Consider the following 27744-nt stretch of genomic DNA (forward strand, 5'->3'; position numbering starts at 1 on the left):
TAGGGTGCGACTTGCAAAATCAGAGGAGGCCAGACCTGGAAGACATGTTTGGGTTCGTCTGCTCCAACCTCCTTTCGCAGATGGGAAAGCTGAGGCCCTAAGAGGAGCGGCCCAGGGTCTCCGTTGGCAGCAAAGCTGAAGACTAAGAATCCAGATCTAGTTACCCCGGTCTAGTTCTCCTCTGTCGTCCTCACCGTGACCCTACATTCAGAATGACTGATAATATGTGTCGTGTATGAAGACATCAGGACAGAATATTTGAACTCAAGATTTCTCTGACAATCTGACCTACTGTTACACCAGCTTGCTAACTCGATCCTGGGACAAGAGACAACGGGAATGCCCTGTTGCTCCCTGAACTCATAACTTTAACCTCTGGGTGATGGCTGTTACCGCACTATCTAGCAACATGAATTCAACAAGATTCAATAAATATGTATTGGGCTCTGATGCAGTGATAAGATTTGAGGAAACTAATAAACAAGATGGAAACAGCACCAGCCTTCCAGGACCATGTAATCTAACAAATGACTCAGATAAGTAAACTGACAGTAAAACAAAACGCCCAGAAAAACCCAGTGTGATAACGCTGTGTTAGAGGTAGAGCTTCAGCCACTGCCAACATGAGTAGGAAATGGGAACTGTAGGACTCTTTAATCACCCCTTCCCAGGAGACCAAGAGACCCCCTCCCCATGACCCATGCTATTAGTGGCAACTCGAGAAAGGAGAGGATGGCTGTAGAATCGAGCAGCGTTAGGAAGACCCTCAGGAATGCAGGCTGTTAGGTGGCTGGGCGGTGGGATATTGCAAGGGGCTTTCAGGAGAGCATGAAGCAGCTGGTGAGCCAGGCTGAAGATGCAGCATAAGAGAATGGAACAGAAACGGTACACGGAGTGCAGATAAAACATGAGTCCCAGAGGGCCCTAGCCAGATGCATCCTGGGCAATCAGGAGCCTGGGATTGGAGACCCCACCCCTGCCATGACATCACAGGGGAGTGGGGTGGAGACGAACAAAAAGGGGGTCCCCCACCCTGGCCCTGGACTCTTGGCAGCCCAGAGTGTCAAGAGCAGAGAAAGGCTGAGCCCTGGGCTAGGGTTGCCCGACTTAAAGGAACAGGCTCCCCATTCCTCAAGACCCTCTAAGCTGCCCCCTCCAGGCCTCCATCTCTCGTCTCCCCATCCCTGTGACCTCTCCTTCTTGAGGCCACCATCGGGTCTCTTCTGAAGGGTCACTGTCTCAGCATGAACTGCATCTCAGATTTCTTCACCTACGAGACCACCAAGTCGGTGGTTGTGAAGAGCTGGACCATCGGGATCATCAACCGAGCCGTTCAGCTGCTGATCATCTCCTACTTCGTGGGGTGAGTCTGGCCCTCAGGTCCAAGGAGGAGGACTTCCCGGCCTCCTGTCCTCCCCGTCCTGCCCCTGGTGTTGCTGCCCAGCTGCCTGAGCTTCTCCCCGCTCGGGGCCCACCGTCTCTTCCATGGGGCCACATTCCAGAAACTGGCTTCTGCTGCCGCCAGGGGGGATCTGGTCCCCAGATGCGTCCGTTTTCCCAGTAAATCCTCCGGAGTTGGGCAGCGGCCTCTATGCACACACCCCGAGGAGGGGAGCCCTTGCCCCTGCACCACCCTCCACCAGGAGAGGTCCCAAGTGACCAGCTCCCCTCCCCTCTCTCGTCTTCCCCCCCGCCCCAAGCAAGCCAGAGGACAGACAGACCCCACACACACACACATCTTCCCATTCCCCTCAGTCAACTCTTCAGGGGTCTCGGAAAGACAGGGGAGCCAGGGAAGGGGAAGGGAAGGTGCTGAGACGAGGGAGATGGTGACGGGTTGACCAGGTGGACGGCAGAGGGGGAAGGAGGCAACGGACCGGCTGTGGAGTGAGGAACTCCTGTCTGGCCGGAGGAGATGCTGAGAGAACGTGGAAGGGGAGAAGCCCTCGCTCTTGGAGGGCAGGACAAAGCGGGGCATTGGGTGAGGGCCTCTGTCCCTGGGGAGGGGTGGGGAGAAACACAGGTGCAAATGCCACTCAAGGGAAGAGCTACTGTGGAGAGAAGTGGCTTTTCTGAACGTGATGTAAGGACTCCCCTCAAGGATCCAGAAACGCTCCCCTTTGTCAGAAGGCATAAATTCCCTACATCTACCTGACTTTGTACCCTAGAACCCATCCTGGGAGTTGCTTAAGAGCAAGGTCCGAACACCCCCCTCTCGGCCCCCACCTCTTGGAGGCAACCCGCTGCACACAGCCACACACACAGAGGTATATATGCGCAGAGGTTCCTGGAGCAGACGATGGCCGGGGGGCAAACACAGGTTCTGTCCTTCTTGTGGTCATTTGCATTAGGAAAGCTGGGCAGAAACCTCGGGGGTTTTCTTTCCTGGCACGCGGGTCTAGGCTCGTGCTGTTCCCCGAGACAACAGTTCTGTGCGTGTAAGACAGGAAGCCACTGATGCGTGCCAGGAGTTAAGGCAAGGAGATCAAAGGCGGCCTGTGTGCGCGTGGGCGGGGCTGCGCGAGTGAGCCCGCTGGTGTGCGAGGCGCCGGCGTAGCACGCGGGTGTGTGCCTGGAAAGGTGGGCAGGCGTGGATTAAGGGATCTGTTGTGCACCACACGCTTGCTGAGAGGCAGTGGGCTCCGTTCACGTGGATGTTGGAGGCGAGGCTGCACAGCCAGTGCACCTCTCGGAGATATTAGAGGAGGGATTCAAGCTTTGGGTAGGATTAAATGGCGTTAAATGAAGTTCCCTTCCAACTCGTGGTTTCACAAGATGTGATGTTTGCAAATGTTCCCCAGCTGCATGTCCAGCGCCTGGGGCAAAGTTGGTGCTTAAAGGCTCCATGTTCCCGTGTATATGTGAGGCTGTTGTTGTTTATAGCTGCAAAATGGTACCTCGCTGGTCCAGGTGAGCGCAAAAGCTGCCTCAGCACATTCCGGCCTGGCCTGGCTCCGTGGGCTCCAGGCAGGAGATTGATGGAGGGGAGACACAGCAGGCTCCAGCCCCCCCACTGCCCTTGTCTCTCCCTCGTGCTGATCGAGTCTGATGCTCCATCCTCAGTGCTGGAGCCCAGCCTGCTGGGGCGGGTGTGAGAGGCTCTTTGGCGTCTTGATATCCAACCCCATCGATCTCCCAGCCTGACAGCTCCCCGCAGAGCAGTGCCTGGCAGTTACATCAGTGCGGTCTTTGGCTCAGCCCCTGGCCTGAGCCCCATCTTTGTGCACATGAGCCCGTGCACTGTTAGGACTGCACGAATCCATTGTCATGAATGTAGAAAAAAATGTATCAAGCATCTCTTCATGACAGGCATTAGGCACCGAGGAGAGAGCGGTCAGCAAAAGCAGGAAGCAGCTCCTTATGGAGCTGACAGTGCTAGAGACGGATATTAATCAAACCATCTCCACAAACAAATGTAAAATTCCAGCTGTGGCTTAGGGTTGAAGAAGGGCCGCACAGAGCTAGGAGGGCCACCAGTGCAGAGGTGTTTGAATTTGACCGGGGTCGGGGAAGTAAGGGAAGGCTTTCTGGAGACGTAACATTGAAGCCGGGAGCTGAAGGATGAGTAGAAGCAGCCCAGGTGAAGGAAGGGAAGGAAGGGGGTTCAAGGCAGGGAAACCCAGCTCTGCAAAGAGAAAGAGGCTGGCAAATGCGGGGAAGACAAGGTCTTTGTGGCTGGAGCAGAGAGAGCAAAGGCGAGGATGGTGTAAGATGGGGGTGCCGTCACAGGCAGAGGCCCTCAGATCAGACACCCTCAGATCTTAGAATCTGAAAGGATTTTTAGTGCTTTGATGTTAATGCTTAACTTGAATCTCTTCTGTATGAGCCCAGCCAGGTAGACCAGATGCACAGCTTTACCTAGGACGTATGTGACATGAGCCAACCATTTCACACAGCAACACACCACCTACTCGACCACACACACACACACACACACACATACACACACACGCACGCACGCACACACACGAGAGGCCAGGACTTACAGGTGTTTCTCACGTTCTCTTTTCAGGCCCAGGTGGTAATGGCCAGTCTCCTCGGGGGGTGGGACTTCCTAAGAGGCAACCCCCCTCCTGTATCCTGCGGGCCCCTGGGGTGGAGGAAGAAGATCCCTGGGGCCTGAGGCCCCAGCAGCAGCGGGCAGCGCTTGGCCTGAGGTTGGTTTCCAGGGAAGCCACCTTCCTGGAAGCCAGCAGGGAGGGCATTCCCGGCCCTTTGATGCTCCATCCAGGGGAAGGGCCTGTGGAGGTTGATGGCGCCCCTGACCCGTCCCAGCCCTGCTCTTCCCGCCCTGTTCCTCCCCCTACGAGGCCCATCTGCACAGCCACCCGCTCTGATTCATGACATTCAGCCTCGTGTAAAATCTTATGGAGCTCAACGTGCAAAGCCGTTAAAGGGGGAGCCTCTCTAGTTCAAAGAGCGGGACGTGGAATCCCGCCTTCTCGGCCCAAGGTACCCCCTGAGCCACCTGGACGGCACACCAGGTGCCTAATGGCGGGAAGAAGTGTTGAAGCCCCTCCTGCAGGTCAGGAGAGAGGAGTGGTTTTCATTCTTGTGTCCCCTGCACCCTCACCGCAGCCCCGTGAGGGGGAGACCTGGCTAGAAGCCTGGCTCCGACACCAACAGGAGTGGAGCTTAGACAGGTCGCTTTACGTCTCTACGTCTCAGTCCCCATATCTGGAAAATGGGTGTAGGAATGCCCCCTCCGAGGGTCCTGGGAAGGGGAGGCGACATAAGCCCGTGCCTGCCTGGGACGGGTGACTCAGGAAGATGGTGACAGTTGTTATTTCTCAGATTCCCCTGCATGTCCCCCTTTCGCTCGGCCCAGCTCACACCTTCCTAAGAGACCCCTCTGCTCCCCACACACGCGCGCGCGCACACACACACACACACACACACACACACACACACACACAGCCTCCCCGGTCTCCTCCCTGACTCCCGGGGCGTGGTGGACAGGAGGGTGCTGGGACACTGCTCTGGCCTCCTTCCTGCACATCCCACCTGCCAAGGAGTTGCCACCCGCCTTCCGCTCTATAAATAATGAACCAGGAACACGAGAAAAAAACAAGTCAGAGCAGCAGAGTAAATGCCAAGAACTGAAGGCTCAGTCCTGCCCCATCTCCTCAGCCCTGGCCTCTGGAGACAGACTCCGTCCCTCTCTTCTGGAAATGCAGCATCCCCTTATCTTGAGCTGCCCTGATGATGCCTTTGGGCCCCACGGGGCCACTGAAACTCTTCCGCTTGTTATTTAACTCGGAGAGAGAATTCTGACGCGGCCGCACCTCCCGACGGGGCACAGGAGGAGCCATGAGGGTGGAGGACGAGAAGGAAAGAGGCCGGTTCATTGTCCCTCGAGCCCTGGACTCTTCCTCCTGAGACTCTCCTGAGCTAGGAGGTGCTGTCCCTGGTGATGGGGCAGGGCCAGCAGGACAAGGACCAGGGTCCAGCTCAGGGGGCCAGCTGTGGCCAGGCCCTGAGTGGAGCACAGCTGGGGACCCCCCCGGGGTGGCCGCGAGCGCTCTGGCCCTGCAGCCGTCTGCCGGGGTTGGAGCCCGCAGGCCAGCTTGGTGAGTCAGCGCACTGCTCTGTGCCTTGGTTCCTTCGTTTGAAAGGTGAGGATAATAACACAGGTGTCTCGTTGGGTTGTGAGTAAGGATTCAATGAATCCTCAGCACGTACAGCACTCCGTGTGCCGTGTAGATTATACGGTGATAAACAACCATCCGAACTCTGCTTCTCAGAGTTCTGAATGTGACCAGACTTTAAGGACAGGGGAGGGGCTCCAGGAGACCATTTCACTGATCCACACTTAGAGGAGTGTCCGCTCCGTGGCCAGGCACACGGAGGTTCCAGAAGGGTGTGTGGCATCTGTGGCTCCCACCTGGGTGAGGGCACAGCAGCGGCAAAGGTGCTCCAGCTGCAACCTCCCTCCCTTCGCTCCAAGGGCCCCAGCCCGGGAGCTGGTGGCGCTCTTTTCGATGACTTCACTGTTTTCCGTAATAGCGATGCTCCCTTCCCTTCTGCCAGGACATTAGACGGCAGGTGGGATGTTTATGGGAGCCACACTCCCTTCGGAGACCTTGATGAAACCCCTCCCAGTTTAAAAACAAACAGAAGAAAAGTGCTGGGGAAGTAAAGCACGGAGGACTTCCACGGAGGCGTGGCGTTCCCGGGAACGTTTTACAAGCAGACAAATAACTCTTAATAGTGCATCACTCAGAATGCTGCCTGGGATACGGCAGCAACCGTAAAACAGGTGACAGGCTAGGAGCCCTCTGCCAGGCTGGCTGTGACCAGCCTTTCTCTCCCACTCGAGACAGCATTCAGAATTCAGGGGCCTGCGGGAAGCCCCAATGGGGGGATGACTCCGAGCCCTCTCTCTGAAAACGGAACAAGGAGCCGCTTGCAAACGTCAGCCTGTGTTCCCATAAACAGGACCCCACAAGTGACCGTGACCCCGGCACGACCCGGGAGCTGCTCCCCTCTGCATCTCCCAACATCAGGGGGCCCCAGGGGTCAGAAAACTCCTGGGCTTGACGTCCTAACCCCTCCTCATAAACTCCTTGGGTCAGCCTGCGAGCTGCCCTCACCGCTTCCCAGCCTGGGAGCCCCCCAGCTTTGTCTCCTCTGTGCCACAGTCTCCGTTTCTGCCACTCAACTTCGTCTGATGGAGTTCTGCAGCCGGATACCACCCTGGTTAGCATCAGAAAATGACCCTAACCCCCGCATTTCCAAAAGTGCGCTCCTAGATTCCCTGAGACGTCACCAGTGTTCTCCAAAGCTGAGCACACGCAGCACTTTCCAAACATATTTGAAGAGGTTTTCTGGTCTGCACAGCGGGGACGGTGAACGTGCCTCCCCACGTGCTGTCAGGAACAAGTACCGAGGCCCCACGTGGTATTGAGGCCGAGAGTGGCTTGAGCCTCGAGGGCTGGGATGGGTGATTTCACGTGGAAAGGTGGGCACCTCGCGGAAACGCAGAGGGAAACAAGTGATGCGTCGGCAGGCCCTTCTTGCTGCTGGGGGAGGCTTGGAGGGAAGAAGGGAAGGGGCCCCTCCCCGATCCACGTGGTCCCGCACTGGCTTGAAGCTGCAGGGAGAAGCCAGTACAGGTAAATGCCCACTGGGTGGCAGCAGAATCCAACGAATAAGATTACAGGCCCCTCCTCCCTTCCCACCCGACTCCCTTTACCTGCCAGGTGAGGGCTTGGCAAGGCCCCTCCTTGCCTCCTCTGCCCCTTCTCACCGGACCCTTGCACAGACGGAGCCTCTGCGAAGCGCGCAGCTCCCAGGGCCTTCGCTGACTTGTTTGCTGAACACCTACTGTGTGTCAGCACCTAGGATACAGCCATGAGCAAAGCCTGGGCTGCACAGAGTCAGAGGCCTGTGGTCCTCTCCCTTCTCTGCCCAGATGCCAGCCAGAGAGGGAAAGACAGTGTGTTCTCAACAGGGGTGAAAATTGGTTCTTGGAGAATAAGAAAAAAAAAACTCACTCTTCTAATGTAGAAAGCACAAAAACACAAACAGGACATAAATGATATCTATGGTATTAAAATTTCCAGGCGGGTACAATTAGGGTAAAAGGGCTCTTTAAGGAGGAAGTGAGGGGAAAGGTAGAGAAACATGAGTTTAAGCCAACCCGGGGCTCACTCGCAGGGCCATGCCTCCAGCACCCCTGCCAGGCACCCCATGTCCTCTTGATGTTGACAGGAAGGGGACCTCTCCCAGCCTCTGTCTGAAGGGTCTAGCCCCTCCTCTGTTGCTCTCCGCCCCTGCTCTCCTGCCCAGGTGGGTTTTCTTGCACGAGAAGGCGTACCAGGTGCGGGACACAGCCATTGAGTCCTCGGTGGTGACCAAGGTGAAGGGCTTTGGACACTATGCCAACCGAGTCATGGACGTGTCTGATTATGTGACCCCACCCCAGGTAGGGTCCCCCTACCTACCCCAGGGTGCTTGGGTGCCCAGACACTGGGCAGGTTGAAGGGGAGAGGGCAAGACAAGGAGAGTGCCAATGGGATGCCCAAACCAGATTCTGTGGCATCGGTGATCCAGAGAACTCCTTCCCCGGCATCTGGGAGGTGTTGGGGGCTTGGGTCTGCCTCTCCACTAGGCAGCGCTAGGTATGGGGGAAGCTGGGTTCCTCTGTAGTCCTGGCACAACTTGTCCTGAAATCAAGGACAGCACGCGGAGCAAGAAGGGCCAGGTGGGTGGAAAGAGCCTGGCTTGGACCCCACCTCTGCCTTTTATTAGCCCCGTGACCTTGGCCAGATCTCTTAGTCCAAGCCTCGGTTTCCTCATCTGTACAGTGGGGATAACAGAATTAGCACCGTTGCATTTTTCCTCTCCCTTCTCCTCCTCCCAAGGGCACCTCCGTGTTTGTCATAATCACAAAGATGATTGTAACCGAAAACCAGATGCAAGGATTCTGCCCAGAGGTGAGGGGAGGACAGCATGGTCAGGGGGTGGGGTGAGGGTGTGAGCAGAGGCCCAGGGCCCAGCCTTGGAGCTGTGTCCGGGGACCTCCACCCTCCAGAGGCCGCCGATGGGCAGGCCCCGCCCCCGCAGGGGCCAGTGCGGGTCCTGCACGCACCTGTCTCCCTGCAGAGCGAGGAGAAGTTCCGCTGTGTGTCAGACAGCCAGTGCCAGCCCGAGCGCTTCCCAGGGGTGGGTGAGTGCAGCTTCTTCCCCACCTCTCACTGCCCCGCACTGTCAGTGGGGCCCTGGGGGCAGCACGTCCCCCCCAGGGGAGAAGCCACCCTAAGGGAGGGGGTGGGAATGGGCCTGTTCCATGTCACGCTGCCAGCACTGATGGATGCCGGCTGTGGGCCAGCCCGGTGGGGCTGCCCCCAGAGTTCCCAGGCCAGGGGTGGTGCTGCAGACAGGTGTGCCATGAGGTGGCAAGTGCTGTCACGGAGGTACCGTGGGACCCCGGGGTGGGGGGGGGGCGGGGAGGGAGAGAGATTGGTTCCTGGTGGGTGACCCCGAATGGCTTCCTAGAGATGGGCCCTAAAGGATGGGTAGGATTTGGCAGGAGAGAGAAGCTTCAAAAAGGGCATTCTAGGCAGAAGCAACAAAGGCTCAGAGGCGAGAAAGAGCAAGCGGTGAAGGGGTCTTCAGGGAGCCTGGGGCTTGGAACGTGTGAGGGGAGGGCTGTCACCTCCCTCTGGCTTGTCTAGGGCTCAGGAAGTGAGGAGGGGAGAGCCCTGCAGGGCTAACAGACCCCCAGTCCCTGGCCCTGCCTGTCCTCTACCTCCACCTGCAGGGTCCCTGTGTGCGTTGTGGGGGGTGCGTCCCTGATGGAGGGGTGGGGGGAGGAAGGGGTGAAGGGCCAGGGGTGCACCTAGCAGTTCTGGCTCCACCCTCGCAGGGATCCTCACGGGCCGCTGCGTGAACTACAGCTCTGAGCTCCGGACCTGTGAGACCCAGGGCTGGTGCCCCGCCGAGGTGGACACGGTGGAGATGTAAGGACCCGAGGAGGGCAGGCGGGAAGAGGACCCAGCACAGCTCTGCTCTGCCAGCAGGGGGAGCTCTGCATCTCTGGGCACTCCCAGGGCTGGCTGTGCCCACTGGGAGATGCTCCCAGGAAGGTGGTCCCTGGGGTGAAAGCTCCTCCTGTTTCCCCTCTTCTTCCCAAGGCGCTAAGACCTCCTGCTCTCGCCCACAGGCCTGTCATGATGGAAGCTGAGAACTTCACTATTTTCATCAAGAACAGCATCCGCTTCCCCCTCTTCAACTTTGAGAAGTGAGTTCAAGCTCCCTCCCTAAAACCTACAAGCAGTGCTGCCACCCCGCCCTTCCCCCCCATCCCCCAGCTTCCCGGGGCTGCTATTCCCAGCCTCCCCAGGGTGGACCCTGGGGCCAGTTTCTCTGCCAGCCTCCTGCCCCGGGGCTCGGGACCCACGGGGGCTTTTGCTCAGAGCAGGGGAGGGACAAGCTGAACCTGGGCCTGGAACTCGGATGCCTCCCAAGGTGGGGCCCGAGGCGCTCCTCCCATCTCTCTTCTCCCCACCTCAAGCCCAGTGTGCGTGTCCCCTTTCTCTTAGTTCAGCCCCTCTTCTGTGACTTCCCCATTTGGCGACTCCTGGGTGGGTGTCGGCCACATGCAAAGCACAAGGCGGGCACAACAGAGGGGCCATGGGTAAAGACTCCTGCCCTCTGGGAGCCCCAGCACACAGAACCTTCTACGGGAGGGAGGGGTAATCACCGGAAAGATGTAGGGACAGAGGTAAGGGAGAAGGCGAGCGGCCAAGAGAGCGGGGGCCCTGAGGCTCCGGACGGCTAGAGGAAAATCCGAGCGTGACTGTCCTCGCGTTAACCCTGGACCTTGCCCTCTCCTCCCCAGGGGAAACCTCCTTCCCAGCCTGACTGCCACCGACCTGAAGACATGCCGCTTCCACCCCGACAAGGCCCCCTTCTGCCCCATCTTGCGGGTGGGAGATGTGGTCAAGTTCGCGGGGCAGAATTTTGCCAAATTGGCCAGCACGGTGAGGAACGAGCCACTCTTCCCTTCACTGGCCTGGGGGCCCTCGGGCAGGGGGAGCGGCTCCTGGGGAAGAGGAGCTGCCTGCGGCGCAGCGCCACCTGGTGGGGGCATCCCAGGCCTGCGACCGGCTTTGTGCCTGTCCTACCCACCCCTGCCCTGAGTGGTCTTGCCTCCCGCCCAGCCTCAGTTTCCCATTCCTGTCGTCATGCTTCACCTGCAGGCAGAAGCCTCAGATCTCCAAGAAGGTCTACACTGTGGGAAAGCGGATCTGTGGCCACTTTCCTGGGTTGTAGCTAAGGGACTAAAGACACCAAAAACAGGATTTAGAGGCTCAAGGGCGGTCACCCTTAACTACAGAACTTCTTTACTAAGCAACGTGTGACAAACCACTCTTCTTTCTCCTGACCTCTGTCCTCCACCTGGAGAAGGAAAAGAAATCACTTGTCCATTTGTCATGACATGCACCCCCCGCACCGGGACCCACTCCACTCCAACCGCGGACCGGGAGTCGGGGGCTGTGGGAGGGCTCACATCTGCCCCCTTTCTCCATCCAGGGGGGAGTTCTGGGCATTAAGATCGGCTGGGTGTGCGACCTGGACAAGGCTTGGGACCAGTGCATCCCCAAATATTCCTTCACCCGGCTCGACAGTGTTTCTGAGAAGAGCAGCGTCTCCCCAGGATACAACTTCAGGTAACCCCCGTCCCCCTGGGACTCCGGGAGAAGGGGGCAGGGCTGTCCTAGAGAAGGACACTTCAGGCAGCAACGCATCCTGGGCAGAGACGGTCCCACTTCCTCCGCCTCAGATTTCAGCTCAAAATTAGGAAGGACTTTCCAGCAGTCGGCCACTCGGAGACGGACAGGCCATCCTGTGAGTTCCCCGTCACAGGGAGGGACCGTGTGGAGGATTCATGCTCCCAGCCGGCAGTTAGAGTACAAGACCAGGTCTCCTGAAATGCTGGGTTCTGTGATTCTGAGCCCATTCTTAGCTCCGGCTCTGAAGCTGTAGGTAGTCCCACTCGTCTCCTGTCCCTGAATTTTCTGAGGTTTCTCACTTCACAAAGCAAGGGCGATAATTGGTATCATTTTACAAGGTGGAAATTTTGCATTTCTCTCCATAACCAGGAGATTTCATCTGAGTCACAAATAACAATTACAATGGCCGTTAGTTTTTCAGTGCCTTTCCAAACAAGAACTCATGCCAGTCTTTAAATATCATCTCAGTTATATTCCCAATGGCCTTGAGTCATAAGGGATCCCTCTCCCCATTTTGAAGAAGGGGAAAGAGAAGAACTTGGGGTAAACTACTGGGAAACAGCTGAAAGCCCTTGAAAAGCCTTTGACCTTCTCCCATCCTCATTTCCTTATCTATGAAATAGTGATGGTATCCTTATTATCTTGAGCCTATCAGCCAGTGTGTGAAAAGCTTCAGCTCTCGGGAGGTTTTTTTCCTTAATTTTTTAAGATCCTGAAGTTTCTGGCAGGGCCCTGATGACATACACAGTGTTATATACACTAAACAGGCTAAATTAGGTAAATGGGCAGATATCAGGAAAAAATAGGTATAAGAATATATTTCAGCTATATATTCAAATTTCCTTTGTTATAGTGGTATTATCTAATATAATAGTAAACATAAGCAAAAAAAATCATTTCACCTTTTTTCCCACCTTTATTTGTAGTTTAAAAGAACAATTATCTGCCCCATTAAGCTTTATATTTAATAGTTTAAAATATATGTGTATTCTCTGGAAAGAAGAATTTTTTAAAATTGAAAGTGCTATCATAATCAACTCTAAACTTAAAAAAAAAAAACCCATAGGAAACAACACATATTTTAAAGTAGGTTAAAAATACTGTTCAGCTCCCTGGCAGAAACTGGCATATTTATTCAGTCAGTACATCATGCTGAAATCAATACAAAGGATATTTGTATGGTGGCTTAAAATAGTAACAAATTAATAAAATCCTCGTGATCTCAAATGCAAGTTTTCATCTTCATAACGTCTCTCTGGCCATTGGGAATTCTTCCACCTTCCAAATAACTCATTTGGCAGGAGAGCTTATGAAGAATATAGCTAGTTTGAAGACCCCGACTCTTGGTCTCATACAGCTTTAGAACAAAGTCTTTCATTTAAAGAAGAATTGGTTTGGTCTTCCTTATTTCCAATTTGTAGTGGCTTGGCTGACACGCACACACACACATACTCGCGCGCACACACACACACACACACACACACACACACACACACACACACACACTGCCCCCACCCTCTACCCTCTATCACCCCTAGGCACAGCAGGAGAGCAGGAGATGGATTTGGTCCTAAATAAGCTTGGGTTAAATTTGGAGAGACAGGGACTTTCCTGGCGGTCCAGTGGTTAAGACTCTGTGCTTCCACTGCAGGGGGCACAGGTTCGATCCCTGGTCGGGGAACTAAGATCCCACATGCCGCGCAGTGCGGCCAAAAAAAAAAAAAGAGAGAGAAAATTTGGGGAGACAGGTCAGAGGGTCCCTAAGGACCCTGCAAGCTCAATTCCCGGGGGCCTAAAGGAAACCATCTGAGAGGTGTGGGCCCTGGATCACTGACCCCCCTCACCAAAAACCTCCAGGCCGGAGTATGAAGAGGCAAAGCTGCTGCGTTTGACCCTATGGTTTAAGAGTGTCCAGAGGGCCCGAGGAGTAGCCTGGGCATGGGGGAATCTCTGTGGCCATGGCAAGCAGGGGGCTGTACCCAAGCTTCCTCAAATCCCTCCCCTGGGTGACCACCCACTACCTCATGTTGCCTTCAAGCTGCTGGTACCACACGGACACCCAAGACTAAGTTAAGATCCCCCGCTGGGGAGGCTCCAGGCCACCCATCTGAATCCTCTGTTAAGAGAAAAAGGGTCACGGCCAGGTTCAGCACAGCCGCGGTGCAGTTCCTATGACGCGGTAGAATGTGTCTGCTCCGTAGAATCCCGCAAGGCTCCTTGCTAGAGGCCCGATACTGGCCGCCCCACGTACAAAGTGTCCTGTGTGCTCTGGCTCAAGGTTCCTCACCCCTGCCAAGGAGGAGCTTCCATCCCCCCACTTCACAGATGAGAAAATGGAGGCTTGCAAGTTAAGTCATTCTCTCAAGGTCACAGAGCCAGCAAGCGCGGGTGCCTGAACGCAAACCTATTTTCCTGGCTGTTTTCCACCCCATAGGAAGGCTACGGTCATTCACTTTTGTTTATCCTCAGAAAAACACAGGCAGTGGGGTTGATACTTTCATCCCCAGTTAAAGACGAAGAATCTGAGGTCCCGGGAGGCTAAAAGACTAGCAGCTCCTGGAAGCACCATTCCTTGCCGGGCCTTTTGTCTCCCAAACAAATTCATCTGCCTCTCCCTCTCCAACCGAGGCCAGATTTTTTTTTTTTTCAACGTTCTGCTGTTGCCATTTGCTCTGGAGGGAATGGAATCATTCAGCCAAGATCCAGCCTTGTTTTAATCTGAAAACTCTGACATCCAGAGGCAGCTAGAGACTCGCATTTCCATCACTAATTACGTCTGCAGCTCCTTTCCAAATGCCGCCCCCACCCCTGAGGATCTTTGCCTGCAGACTCAGACTCAGATAATTTAGAGCTGTTAAAGACCCCTGGAAGAGACCTAGACTAAGGCGGTCATTTAGCAGATAAGGAAGCAGACCCTCCAAAGGGGGAAATGATGAGCCCAAGGTCACGGGTGCACCTTAGAGTCTCCTTAGACGTCATTTGCTCCCAAGTCCTACATCATTCTTGGAGGTGCAGCCCCAGAAAAGGTCTGTCCATCATTGGCGGCTCCGGTTATCGGAGAGGTGACCTCGTATTGAACTAAAACGTGTCTCCTTTCAACTCCCACCCAAAGCACCTGGTGCTGTCCATCTAAATTAACCTTTCCAAGTACCTTGAGGGTGTGCAGTCGGTGGGTTCGTCCACATTAGTCCCAGACAAAGTGCAGCATTCCTAAAAATAAGAACTGGCAAGAATCGCGAATTCCATGGTGCGCAGGGTGACGGGCCCCAGAGGCAGGGTTCCTGCATGGCTGGTGCACCCTTAGCTCACGAGAGCAGGACTTTAACCAGAGCACTGCATTCCCCAAAGTGCTGGGAGCAGGCAGTGTTGCTGAGGGAGTACTGAGTGTGCATTTGCCCATGAGTGGGTGTGTGTGTGTTTGTGAATGAGTATATGTGAGTGAGTGTGGACATGTGGGTGTGAGTGTGTGCATCAGTTGTGTGAGTTGGTGAGTGTGTGTGAGTGTGTCAGTGAATACATGTGCGTCTGTGTGAGCGTCTATTAAAATACTGTATCGGGGGACTTCCCTGGCAGTCCAGTGGTTAAGGCTCCGCGCTTCCAATGCAGGGGACGCAGGTTCGATTCCTCTTCGGGGAACTAAGATCCCACGTGCCTCGTGGCCAAAAATAAATAAATAAATAGTGTATCAGTCAGGGTCCCAGCAGGGAACAGATGGCACATGCAAACTGGGTAATTTGAAGAGAGTTGAATACAGAGACTGTTTCAAAGGATATAGGGAAACCACAAAGGATAGTGCAGTGTCTGGGGGCAGTAACAGGACGTTGGTGACTGTGCAAGTGTGGGGTAGAGGGGAGGGAGCATGGTCAGAGGAGATACCCAGCACAAGTCTTTTTTTTTTTTTACATCTTTATTGGAGTATAATTGCTTTACCATGGTGTGTTAGTTTCTGCTTCATAACAAAGTGAATCAGTTACACATATACATATGTTCCCATATCTCTTCCCTCTTGCGTCTCCCTCCCTCCCACCCTCCCTATCCCACCCCTCTAGGTGGTCACAAAACTCCGAGCTGATCTCCCTGTGCTCTGCGCCCAGCACAGGTCTTGAAGACTTTCCTTTGTGACATCACAGCCCTGCCCTAACTATTTGAGGTCTCTGAGCCCTTCATGCCCCTGGTGAAAGCACTGATTTTGCCCAAGAAAAATGCACGTATTCACACACGTGAGCAATTTCACAGGCAATTTCTTTTGTATGAAGGATTCTTTATTTCTACAAATAAGATTAAATCCATTCTCTGAATAATACATCCAAGCCAAACAGAGTAACGACATGAAAACTCTCCTCCCTCCCCCAGTCCTACTCCTTTTGCAGGAAATTAACCACTTGGGCAGTTTGTCCATCTTTTTTCTCTGCATTTATATTCATGCAGCATAAAATTGCAGGACTCTGAAGGCCTTTAAAAGCTTATCCCTGGGGGCTTCCCTGGTGGCGCAGTGGTTGAGAGTCCGCCTGCCGATGCAGGGGACACGGGTTCGTGCCCCGGTCCGGGAAGATCCCACGTGTCGCGGAGCGGCTAGGCCGACGAGCTATGGCCGCTGAGCCTGCGCGTCCGGAGCCTGTGCTCCGCAACGGGAGAGGCCACAACAGAGAGGCCCGCATACCGCAAAAAAAAAAAAAAAAAAGCTTATCCCTGGACCTCAGATTAAGAGCCCCTAGGGTTAAGTTTGCAAAGCCCTTTCACACCTATTTTCCACAGGATTTATAGCTCATTGTCTACCCCTCACCCCCAAGGTAGGCTCAGAAAGATTTTGAGACTTGCCCAAGGTTACGGCCTAATGAAGAGGAACGCTGGTCCTCAAAGCCAGGGACCTGATCCACCCATTGATCCTAGCACACCTTCCACCGACACATTGCTTGCAAAAAAGAAAACAAGAAAAGAAAAGCAGCTATAAGGGATATACCACCCCCTCCCCTCCCCACCCCCATCCTGATTGCTGGAATGATAGGAGAGAAGAAAAAGGGTGCATTTAGCAATGTCTGATTTCTCGTTCCTCCCCTGAGAGTTCCTAAGACAGCTTTGCTACTAAAAGGCAACGCAGCTTTGGATTTCCTCTCTCGGTGTCTGGGACAAAAAACACTCGTTCAGCTGCTAGATGTTCCTCGTGCTGTAGGTGTTTCTAGTGATCGTTTCGTGTTGGAAATGTACCCACAGCAGCTTTCATGAAGCTCTGAAATCTGGCGTGTGTTCTGCTTCCATGTTGCAACAGGCAGATCAGCAAGATCTCAGGCCAACTGACAGAGACAGACTCGAGCTGCACCATTGGCTTTGATCCTTCTTTCTCCAATCTGGATTTTTCTCCTTTCAAAAGCCATAGAATATGTGTTAAGTGCAGCCATTTCCATCATTTCCACAGAAACATGTGAAGGCCCTCTTGGATGGGGCATACTTGCTTGAATTCTCCCTGATCCATTTTCCCCTTCACTTTCTTTAGCTTACGGTGAGAGGTGAGGCAATTAGAGCAATCCTGAACTTATTCAGCCCTTGCTAACTTCCGTGTCTACCCTATCTTCACAACCACCAACCTTACGGGTAGAAGATATTGGCTAACACTCACTGAGCGCTTACCTGTGAGCCTGGGACTTAGCAAGTGCTCTTTGTGGATTATCCCATTGACTCTAAAGAGGGAGAATTTTAGAGCTGGAAATCTGAGGCTCAGAGGTTGCATTTATCTGCCCCAAACCACACAGCAAATGGTGCTGGAGCTGGAATTCAAACCCTGGCAGGCTAGCTCCAGAGCATGTGCTCACAGCCACAGGTATCCTGGCAGGACCGGTATGGTTCCTCCATTTTACAGATGAAGAAACTGAGGCCAAAAAAAAGATTGCTGCCAAGGATAAGACAGCTAGTAAACCAGGCTCTCAGGTATATCTTCTAGCTCTGTGTCCATTGAACCTTCCCTGCCTCATTAAAGATAAATCGTAATATGTTCAATTTTTTAAAAAAGAGCAAACAAGCCGTATTTTAAATGTCTTCCTTTGGGGTGGATTAGATTCCTAGAACGTGAGTAAATCACTATAGCTTGGGACCCTTCTCTAAGGGGAAGAGTCCCGCCTGCTGGAAGGATGTTGCCTCAACCCCATGCAGTGAGCCTGCCAGGAGATATTTTCCCATCAGTATAAAATCAACTGTAAAAGTATTTTTCAGCTGGCAAAATTACTTCCTACCAGGCAAAAGCTTTGCTGAGAACACCACCTCCCTCACTTAGACGCCTGGATTCCAGGCCCAAGTTTTCCCTTGCAGGCCCAGCCCAGATCCCGCAAGTTTGTTGCTGTTGTAACAGTTACGCGGCGTCGCTGCTTTGGGAAGGAATTTCCACCACTTCTTGGGAGATGGATCGTTTCTAAACAGATGTCTGAGAGCTTCCAAGGGATTTGAATGTGGTGATAAAAACCCTTCTCCATTCAGCTTATTGACTGCCGACGATTACAAATGTCAGCTCAGCGTGGGGAAGCGCTGCTAAGGGTTGGAGCTGTCCATAGCTGAATTGGGCTGCTCCCACAGGTAATGGCTCCCTCTCACTGGAGGTGTGCAGGCAGCGGCAGGGAACCTCTCGTGGCTAAAGTGGGGGAGGGCTTGGAGGATTTCTTTTAACATCTAATTATATCATGTGCTGGGCTTCGCGGCTGACCCGGAGATGAACGGGACCAGTTCCTGTGATCAAGGAATTTTTAATCTAGCGGAGATGGTAAACCTGAACCCAAATAACAAAAATGTTTATACAAAAAAACATTGGATGCTGGGGCGAGCCAAGAATAATTAAGATGAGGCAGAGGTTAAACAGCAGCGTCCAGGCTGCGGGTCAGGAGACACAGGCTATGGTTCAGGTCTTGCCACAAAAACTCAGTGTGATTTTTTTGACAAGTCTCATTCCCTCCATGGGCCTTAGTTTCCTCCTCTGTAAAATGGGTTGGTTAAAGGTGATCATCTCTAAGCTCTAAAAGTCTGAATCAGTGCATGTGGGCATCTGGGGAAGGGCTCTGGAAACTCGGGCTGTGAAGCACGCACTCTTATTTCTAGACCTGTGATATATATCACAGTGGAATGTAGCTTCCACGCTGCCCTGCAGCGATACCTCTGACAAGTGACTTACTATGGTAGTTGACTTTGTAACTTACTCATTCTTTGTGTGTTGCTGCTTGAGGCAAGAGATAGCACGTGCGCGCGCGCGCGCACACACACACACACACACACACACACACACACAGACACACAAGCTTCTCAGTACTGTCAGGCCTCAGAAGAGTTCGATTCAGTCCTGTGTTGGGGGCTTCCTGTCTGGTCACAGAACAGGTATCTCAGTGAGGGGCCTGGTGGGAAAGCAGGCTCAGCTGGGGTTGGTGAAGAAACTCACACACAGGGCCTAACAGCGTGGGAGCTCTTTCCACCCCTAGTCCCCCAGCCAGTGGAGAGGATGGGAGCCTGGCCGAGAGCTGGGGTCCCTGGCAGGAGAAGCCACAGAGCAATACAGCCTCAGGCAGAACCGCAGGGAAGCAGCAGGTGGAATAAATACCCCAGCTCTCTCCTTCCCAGCCTCTGATCCCCGGCCAGTGCCGGCCAGTGCTTCCCAGTAACCAACGCACCCCTCCAGGAACCCGAGGCAAAGAGGGGCAGGAACGTGGCCTGCAGAGGTCAGCCTTCAGGGGCCCACGATCAGAGACTGGGTGTTGGGATCGTGGAGGGTAGTCAGCGCACCAGATGACTGTCCCCACTTCACTCAAACACCCGGGCTCAGGGGGCCTCCCAACCCCAGTGGCCATCCCTGCCAGTGCCGCCCCGCCCCCAGGCTTCCTTCCCTTTCCTGGCTCAGCACTTCTTCCGTCAGCCACATAGCGCTTTTTATTGCAGCTATTCTCATCCAGACTCCTTGAAGTTCCATGGGAACCACTGCTTTAATAATTGCCCAGGTGTCTGGGCGGTGTCTGGGCTCTGATCTTTCCCCAGATAGTTCTGGCATCATCACAGTCAGAGCCACACTCTGCTTTCCTCCACAGCTGAGGTGTTTTCTCAGGCACCAGCTGAACAAGCTCCCTGCCCGCCGCTGAGGCTGCAGTGAACTCTCTTTTCTGGATCTTCTCTCAGGGAAGCAGCAGTGGGTGAGCAGCGGGTGAACAGGATTCAGGAGGCCTGAGTTCAGATCCCAGCTGTGCCCCTGCAGGCCCAGTAGCCTGAGGAGAGCTGTGGTGCTTCCCTCCAGCCTGGAGAGTCTGGACAGCGTTGCCTCATGGTAATAGATAATATTCAGGGAAAGCTGCGAGCCGGGCTGTGCTCAGCCTTCCCCTCCAGCAGTTCATGGAATCCTCTCCAAGAAGCCTGCAGCTGTTGCTATATTTCCATTTCATACCTGGGGGAAACTGAGATTCAGAGAAATAAAGCCCTGTGCCCCAGGTTATGTAGCTCATTCAAGTGGCAAAGCCAGGATTCCAGCCCAGGACTGTCTCGTTTCAGAGCCCCTAAGCCAGCAAGTATGCCATGGAGCTGTTGTTAGGAGGCCTCAGTGAAATAATGGGTGTGGAAGTCTCCGGCCTGGCGCTTAGCTGGAGTAAGCGCTGCACGTGTATTATCTCCCTACCCTTTTCCCCATTTCCCCTCCACAGGGGCTATTCCCACCAAGAGCGCCTACTTTCCCACCCAGCCAGCTGCCAGACCTACATGTTTCTGCTGGGGAGAGAAACGGCCTTTGTTACCACCTTGTACTAGCTCTACCTGAAGAACAGCGAGGAATGCAGAAGCCCCAGTCACTAGGAGGAAACCTGGAGGCTGACATCGCTAAGCTCCATCTGCGAGATGTCGAGAATCTCCGAAATCCATTTATCCCTCCAGCAAGCATTTACCCCACTCCTTGCTGCGCTGGGTAGGCCCTTGGGCAAAGAGAGACAGTGAGATCTAGCTTGTAGTCAACAGTCCCAATTATTAACTACAGTCTGGTGTGGCAGGTACTGGAGTAGAGGCCTGGATCCCAGCAGAGACAGGAAAGGTAGCCTAGGGGGACTTTACAGCCCCAGTGCTACACTGGTAAGCCGGCTCTCCAGAGAAAAAGAAAACGGCGCTGATTTGTAGGGCCTGCCGATTTCCGTAGTGGAAATACCCCACCACGGTCAATTTCAAGCTAAAGCATGAAGTCCCTGAACGTGGAAGTGGGAAGAGAGACACGCACTGGCTGTGGCGGCCAGGGCCAGGTGTACCAGCCACGGCCGCTTCCGTCTGGCTCTGTCCTCCACCCAGCAGGGCTCTCTCTGAGCTTCTTCAAAACACCACGTCCTTTCCCTTGACAGGGCTTGCAGATCCCTCAGCTGGGAAAGCTGCCCCCGCTCTGTCCTTCTTACCTTTCAGCTCTCCATCCTTCAAGTCTCAGCTTTCACGGCACTTCCACCAAAGCCTACCTTGACCCTCCAGCCTCCATCCAGCGTCTTGACTACTTGTGCTCTAGAATGGCGCTCTTCTACTTCCTAGCCCTCATGTCCGAGTTTACCTATTTATGGGTTACTTCCAATTTTACGTATTTATGGGATTGCATGGTTCATTCGTATTTCTCTTCCTCGCATGAGAGCAGAGCTTGCCAATGGGTCAGCAGTGCCTAGCACCGTGCCTGGCATAGGGTAGGGTGCTCCAAAGATCTGCTGAATGTAGAAAAAAATGAGAGGCCACGGAGCTGGGCCCTAATGGATGAATAGGAGTTTGCACGGTGGAAGAGGGGAGGAGAGGGGAACAGAATGGGCAAAGGCACAGAAGTCTGTCTATGGAGTGTGTTCGGGGAGTACAGGAAGCAGATAGCGTGGTGTGTGTGCAGTGAGAGGGGTTCTGCAGATGAGGCTGGGAAGGTGGACCCAGCCAGGTTGAGGGGAGGGTGGTATTCCAGGCCAAGGTGTTGAATGGAGGTATCATTCTCACCAACTCTACTTTCCAGACGAGAAGACCAAAGCCAGAGAGGTAGAAATCGGAGGATTTGGGAGAAATCAGGGCCCAGGCATGGGGTAGCTCAGCCCTTTTATTTATTTATTTATTTGGCCACGCTGTGTGGCTTATGGGATCTTAGTTCCCCAATGAGGGATCGAACCCAGGCCCACGGCAGTGAAAGCACTGTGTCTTAACCACTGGACCATCAGGGAATTCCAAGCCCTTCCCCCCACCCCCCTTTTTTTTCCCCTGTTGCAAGATAGTTCATTGACGATAAGGAGAGAACAGAGGGAACACGTCAAAAGAGAGGTGAGCCAGGCCAAGGAAGACCCCTTCCCCTTTTTAGATGAGGAGGTTGGGGTCCTTCTTCATACACTTCATGGCTCTCCTATGCTTTCTGTCCTACTCCCACCTGATGACTCTGGGTCATTTTGCAAATGCAAAAGGGGCTCCCAGCTGGGGAACTTAAAAGAAATTAGCCAGGACCTAACAGAAACCAGGCAACAACAACAACAAACAGTCTAGGATACTGGCTAAGAGTGTGGGCTCTAGAACTGGACCGCCCTGCTTTGAATCCCGTCTCCACTCACTGACTATTGGTCGTGTGACCTTAGACAAGTGGCATAACGTCTCTGATCCTGATTCTTCATCTGTAAAATGGGAATTGCAGCAGTACTGGATCTCATGGGGTGGTCGTGTGTATGAAATGAGTTAGGAGGTGTCGGGCACTTAGCACAGTGCCTTGCACACAGTAAGCACTCAATGTATGTTGGCCATTATTGTTACTAGTGTATTATCTCCAGGAGGCCAGAGTGTAATGGTTCAGACAAGTCTAGGTACTATTATTTCACTTTACCTTGATCTCAGGATAAGAAAGGAAAAGGACATGACTTGAGCACGTACTATATCTGGGCACGTACTATATCTCGTCTCATCCTTCCTGTAGCTCTTCTTACTCTCATTTATCAGTCGAGGTAAAAAGCTCAGAGAGGTTGAGTGACTTGCCAGGGGTCAGAAAGCTAGTTAAAGACAGCCATAGACCCACACATAGATCTGGACTTTCTTAGAAGGTTTATTCCTAGGAATGTGGTATCCTTACCCTCTCTCTGTCTAATGTTGAATGACTCCCAATTTTAACTCATTCTTTGTCCTTTAGCAAATACTTCTTCTCCCTGAGCCTCAGTCTTCTCAGCAATAACATTATAAGAGTTTGTAATGGTCGGCGTAAATATTGCTAACTGCTGTAACAAACAGCCCCCCCATCTCAGTGGCTCAGCACAAAGGTGTGTGTCTTGCTTATGGCACAGTGCCCTGTGAGTCAGGGTGGGTGGGGAGCTCCGTACAGTCATTCAGGGATCTGAGCTCCTGCCACCTGTGGATCAGTCTCCTCTAGGGCCTCAGTTCTCCCCTGGCTCTACAGCACCTGGCCACGAGGAAAGGGAGGATGAAGAAGGCACACAACTCTAACACACGTCAGCCCAGACGTAACAGACCTCACTTCCATTCACAGTCTATTGACAAGAACTAGTCACAGGGCCCAGGTTAGATGCGAGGCGGCTGGGAAATATGGTCCAGCCGGGTGCCAGGAGAGAAGATAACCCAGACCCTGGTGAATGCCAAGCCCATCCCTGCCACAGGGTTGGGCCAGATTCTGTGATCTCCACTGGCCACACTGAGTGCAGAAGTCAGGTTGTCTGGGTCCTTCCCCTGTCTGCAGCGGGGGCCTCCCCCCACCCACCAAGAGCTGTCCCTCCTCCTGCCCTCCCGGGTAGAGAACCAGTCCCTGCCAAACCCCCTCCAACGGTGTGTGGGTGGTGAGATATGATCTTATCATGCTTATTGCCTCTTGGAAGGCAGGTGCTGGAGGAAAACCAAGTCTGCTTTGGGTTTTCTCCCTGTTCCCTTCACATTCCTTCCCAAGATAAATTTAGCCAGCCCTGCTTTGAACGGCAGTGCCCAGGATGCTGACTTTTTGTTCGGGTCCATGTCAGAGCATTTTCCATGGCTGCAGCCGTAGGCTGGGGATGTAGCCCTCAGGACCACAGTCCCAGGCTCTGCCCGGCCCTTAGCATCTGTGACCCACCTCTCACCCTTGCCTGGTCCCCATCTCTCAGTTCCCACATGTCTCAGACAAGGGCCCTGAATTCTCCCATGATGTGAGACAGAACACAGACTGCAGAAGGGCTTTGAGATCCAGCACGAGGGCCGCCTGTGTCCTTAATGGCCACTTCGAGCTCAGAGGCAGGACAGTTCTGGGTTAAGAGCACAGATTTTGGAGTTGTAAGGGTGGATCAAAATTCCAATTCAGGCAGTCGTCCCTTTTGAGACCACTGACTGTTTCCTCCCAGGACACTGACCCTTACCATCCCCATTTTACAGAACAGGAAGCTCAGGCCTGGAGAGGTTTAGCTGGGTCAGGAAGGAGTGCAGGGGGAGGGTGGCCCATCTTCTGTCTTGCCTGTGCCTGGGCAGGGCTGTAGCCGTGTGCCCAAGTAAAGCACCTGTTACCTGACTAAGGCCTTAAAAAGGCTGTAAGGGCTTCCCTGGTGGCGCAGTGGTTGAGAGTCCGCCTGCCGATGCAGGGGACGCGGCTTCGTGCCCCGGTCCGGGAAGATCCCACATGCCGCGGAGCGGCTGGGCCTGTGAGCCAAGGCCGCTGAGCCTGTGAGTCCGGAGCCTGTGCTCCGCAACAGGAGAGGCCACAACAGTGAGAGGCCTGCATACCGGAGAAAAAAAGAAAAAAAAAAAAAAAAAAGGACGACTGTGTGCAAAGATGCAGGCAGTTTAAAGGAAGCTGGGAGCCTGGGGAAGGACCAGAGCGGCCACCACAGGAAGGCTGCTACCAGCTAAGCCGGCAGGGCAAGCGGAGGGAGCAGTCACAGGACTGGAGAGGGTGCACCCGACAGGCTCTGGGCCTCAGGACGGAAGTCAGCAGAGGAACTGGGAGAGGAAAAGTCCTCGCCCTTCTTCCCTCCCACTGTCTGGTTTCCTGTGGGTGCCTCCCACTGGCTGAACCCAGCTAGAACCAGAGGGCAGGAAGGAAGCAGTCTTTGCAGACCAGGCTCCCAGGCCCCCGCAGAGAAGGGCAGAGACTGGGTGTGGAGGGGCGGGCAAAATGTCCACATGGGAATCAGGAGAGCACCTGCCTCGAAGGGCTGGTCTCAGGGCTCACCCTTCTCACTAGCAGACCTGCAAAGGGGGCCTGAGCGCCCCCATTTTATAGGCGTGGGAAGTCAAACCCTGAGGGCTAAGTCCCCTCAAAGGCCCCACACCGCCAGCAAGTGGTGCAGCCAGGATTTGAACTCATTTCTGCCTGACCCCAGAGTTCCCTGGTGGCCGATACTTACAGTTTCAGGAGGCTCTTCCCCACCACAGATGACCTTCCTCCCCTGCCCGTGAGCTCTCCATTATTTATCCCCTTGGGCTCAGCACTTCATTCTCCCTGCTGGACAGTTTGGAAGGCAAACATCCCTGGGAGGGGCGTCACGTCAATCACGGAACACTTCCAGGGAAGGAGTTTCTCAGACTCCCTCTTTGTGCTGGGAGAGGCCTGGGACTGGCCTGGGAATCTCTGGGGAGTGGAAACACTGAAAGGGAGGCACCGAATGAGACCGATGTCGACGCCACACAGTTACAGAGGTTTCTGAGTTCGTTCTCGACCATCCTCTCATTTAATCCTCACCATTTTCCTGGGATGCTGGCATCAGTAGCCTGTGTTACAGCTTTGGGACAGTAGCCCAAAGAGATTGCACTTTGCTACCATTAGAGTTTTGCCCGTGGTGGGCAGAGCCGTGTAAGGGGAAACGCACTGGCTTTAGAAGCCAAAAGCCAAATGCAATTCGAATCCTTACTGACTGTGAGACTACAGGCGGGTCCCTTCACCCCACAGGCATCTTCCAAATGGGGGTATGAACACCCACCTCACCGTGTTTGGTGAGAACTAAATGCGATCATTCTTATCAGTCTCCAGCACGGTTCCTGGCAGCCAGCAGCCCAGGCAGAGAAGGTACAGAGGACAAATTCTTGAACTGGAGGAAATCCAGCACCAGGTCTCAGCCAGTTGGGTAACCCTGGACCAGTCACTTAACCCCTGGTGCCTCATGTGAAAAACAGAGCAGTCACATCCCTATCCCACAAGTTTGTGAGATGAGGTGTCTAAAGACACTTTTTAAAACTGCTCTGTAAACTGCTCTAGAAATCAACGTATTTTTTCAGCAGTATCAACACCAGTGAGCATTTCCTGGGTGCTTACTTTGTTCCAGACACTGTTCTAAACCCCTGACACACGTGGTTTCATTCAATTTTCATGGCAACCCTTTGAAGCGGGACTTCTGTATTATTCCCACTCACAAATGAGGAAATCGAGTGTCAGAGAGGTTAAGCAACTGGCCCAAGTTGCACAGCTGACAAGTGGCAGAACCAGGCTTTGAACCCAAGTAGGCTGAGAAGCCTGTGGAGAGGGGAGCCCCTGCCGGGCCCTGGGATACCCAAACAAAGGAACTGAAGAAGCTTGGAGTCCAGCTGGACTCCAACTTTCATACACCTCAGAATCATTTAGGGACGTTATTTAAAAGACAGGGTCCTGGGCTCCACCCACAGAGATGCTGATTCCACGGGTTCAGGGTGGGGCCTGGAAATCTGCCTTATTAACAAACCCCCAAGGTGACGCCTGTGCAGGGAGGGGTTCAGCTCACCACACAGGGAGGACCACGGCAGGTGTCCCACCAAACCATCAGTAAGGGTTGCTCGGTAGGTGAGGGTCATAGGGCTCTAGAGGCCCCTGAATTTTCAGGCAAGAGAGACAGGCGCCCACAGCGGGACCCACCTTCCCCTCTGGTCTCCAGGTTTGCCAAGTACTACAAGACAGAGAACGGCAGTGAGTACCGCACGCTTCTGAAGGCTTTCGGCATCCGCTTTGACGTGCTGGTGTATGGAAATGTGAGTCCTTGGGCCAGGCAGACACGGGGGATAGGGGAGGAAACCTGGACCCATCCTGGGCCCTAAAGAGGCTCCTCTGGGGGCAGGGTCCTGCCACTGACCAGCTCTGAGACCCTCGCTGGTCACATGTCCACAGCAGGTGAGGCCTGCGGATGTACCAAGAGCCCTGCAGGCTCCAGGGTCTTCCCGGCTGGGGGTCCAAGCTCCACGTCAGGCCTCGCCCCGGCCCTGTTGGAGCTGTGCCCACTCACCTGGGTCTTTGCGCATACAGGCTGGCAAGTTTGACATCATTCCCACGATCATCAGCTCCGTGGCAGCCTTCACCTCTGTGGGAGTGGTGAGTGCAGCCCCTCTGGGTTCGGTCCGGAGGCCACTCAGGGAGCGGCCCAGGCTGGCAGGGTTTGGGCAAGCGGTGACCCTCTCCTTCCCAGACCGTGAGCCCAACCTCTTGCCCTCACCTCCCTGCTGGGCCAGCCCTTGCGTGAACATCTCCAGTCCTGGAGAGCTCACTCACTCCACGGCAGCCCCCCACCTGCTACAGAGTCCCCGTTCGCCACTGTGTAGGGGGGCGAGGAGACTCCAGGGTTCCCAGACCTGAGAGCCCGGTCGAGGAACAGAGCCCAGCTGGCAAGGTGGGGACAGAGCCCCTTCCCCAGGGACTTGGACCCCCGCGGTCCCTCTGCTTCTCCCACCAAGTCCTCCCTCTGCAGTCTGGTCTGGGCTCACCCCAGGAGCTGGGGAGGTGGGTTCTGGAGATATTCTGCAAGGCCCCTCGATGTTTTCCTAAGAGGAACCATCAGTCAGGTGTCTCTGGAGGACTCACCCCGACCCCAAGGGCAGTCCCGCCTGCCGCCCGTGCTTCCCGCCGCGCTGCCCCGCTGAGCCGCCCTGCTCTCCACCTCCAGGGGACTGTCCTCTGTGACATCATCCTGCTAAACTTCCTCAAGGGGGCCGACCAGTACAAAGCCAAGAAGTTTGAGGAGGTGAGTCGGGGAGGGTGGGGTGCGCCCACGAGAGGCAGAGGAACGGGGCAGGGAGGGGAGCCGGAGCCCAGACTCTCAGGGGCCCACCTCCTGGGGGCCTCAGTGCGTACTGGGGATCCCGACAAGAGGGGCTCCGGCCAAGAGTGGGCTCTGTGGTCATCGTCTGCATCCACTCACTGTCCCCTCTCTGCTTCGGGGAGGGACAAATCCTGCTACTGGTTGGCTCAGGTCTGTTTGCCCTTGAGGTGCATGGGAAGAGTCTTGGGGTCACAGACTCGCTCTAGCTCCCCTATGACCGGGCTGCGAGCCCCAAAGGCTGAGTCTGTCCCACGGGGGCCCATAGGAGGACCCTGCCCACAGTCAGAGCACGATCATGCCAGCCCTTCTGCTCGCAGGTGAATGAGACCACGCTGAAGGTCATGGCCTCGGCCAACCCCGTGTACCCCAGCGACCAGACCACAGAGGAGAAGCAGTCCACGGACTCAGGCGCCTACTCCATTGGCCACTAGGGCCTCTTCTGTGGGCCCCACTCTCCCCCTTGGGCTCCAGGCCTCCCAACAGAGGGTCCCACCTGGGCAACGGGGATGGGAGAGGGGAGAGGCTCTCATTTTTGCTGCTCACCCCTTGAG

General features: G+C 54.5%; 1 protein-coding gene across 1 annotated transcript; it reads left to right on the forward strand.

Annotated features, from left to right (window-relative positions):
- Positions 1 to 1244: 1244 nt before the first annotated feature.
- P2RX3 (purinergic receptor P2X 3) lies at positions 1245 to 27624 on the forward strand (the record flags this gene model as incomplete). Its single annotated transcript, XM_082845510.1, has 12 exons — positions 1245 to 1363; positions 7792 to 7927; positions 8367 to 8438; positions 8608 to 8671; positions 9371 to 9464; positions 9668 to 9745; positions 10346 to 10487; positions 11041 to 11177; positions 26039 to 26132; positions 26404 to 26469; positions 27038 to 27115; positions 27511 to 27624. The coding sequence occupies 12 exons, from the start codon at positions 1245 to 1247 to the stop codon at positions 27622 to 27624; spliced, it is 1194 nt and encodes a 397-aa protein (XP_082701636.1).
- Between the last annotated feature and the right edge of the window lie 120 nt (positions 27625 to 27744).

The sequence above is a fragment of the Leucopleurus acutus genome (assembly GCF_964270905.1).
Source record: "Leucopleurus acutus genome assembly, chromosome: 8".
Classification (NCBI taxonomy): domain Eukaryota; kingdom Metazoa; phylum Chordata; class Mammalia; order Artiodactyla; family Delphinidae; genus Leucopleurus; species Leucopleurus acutus.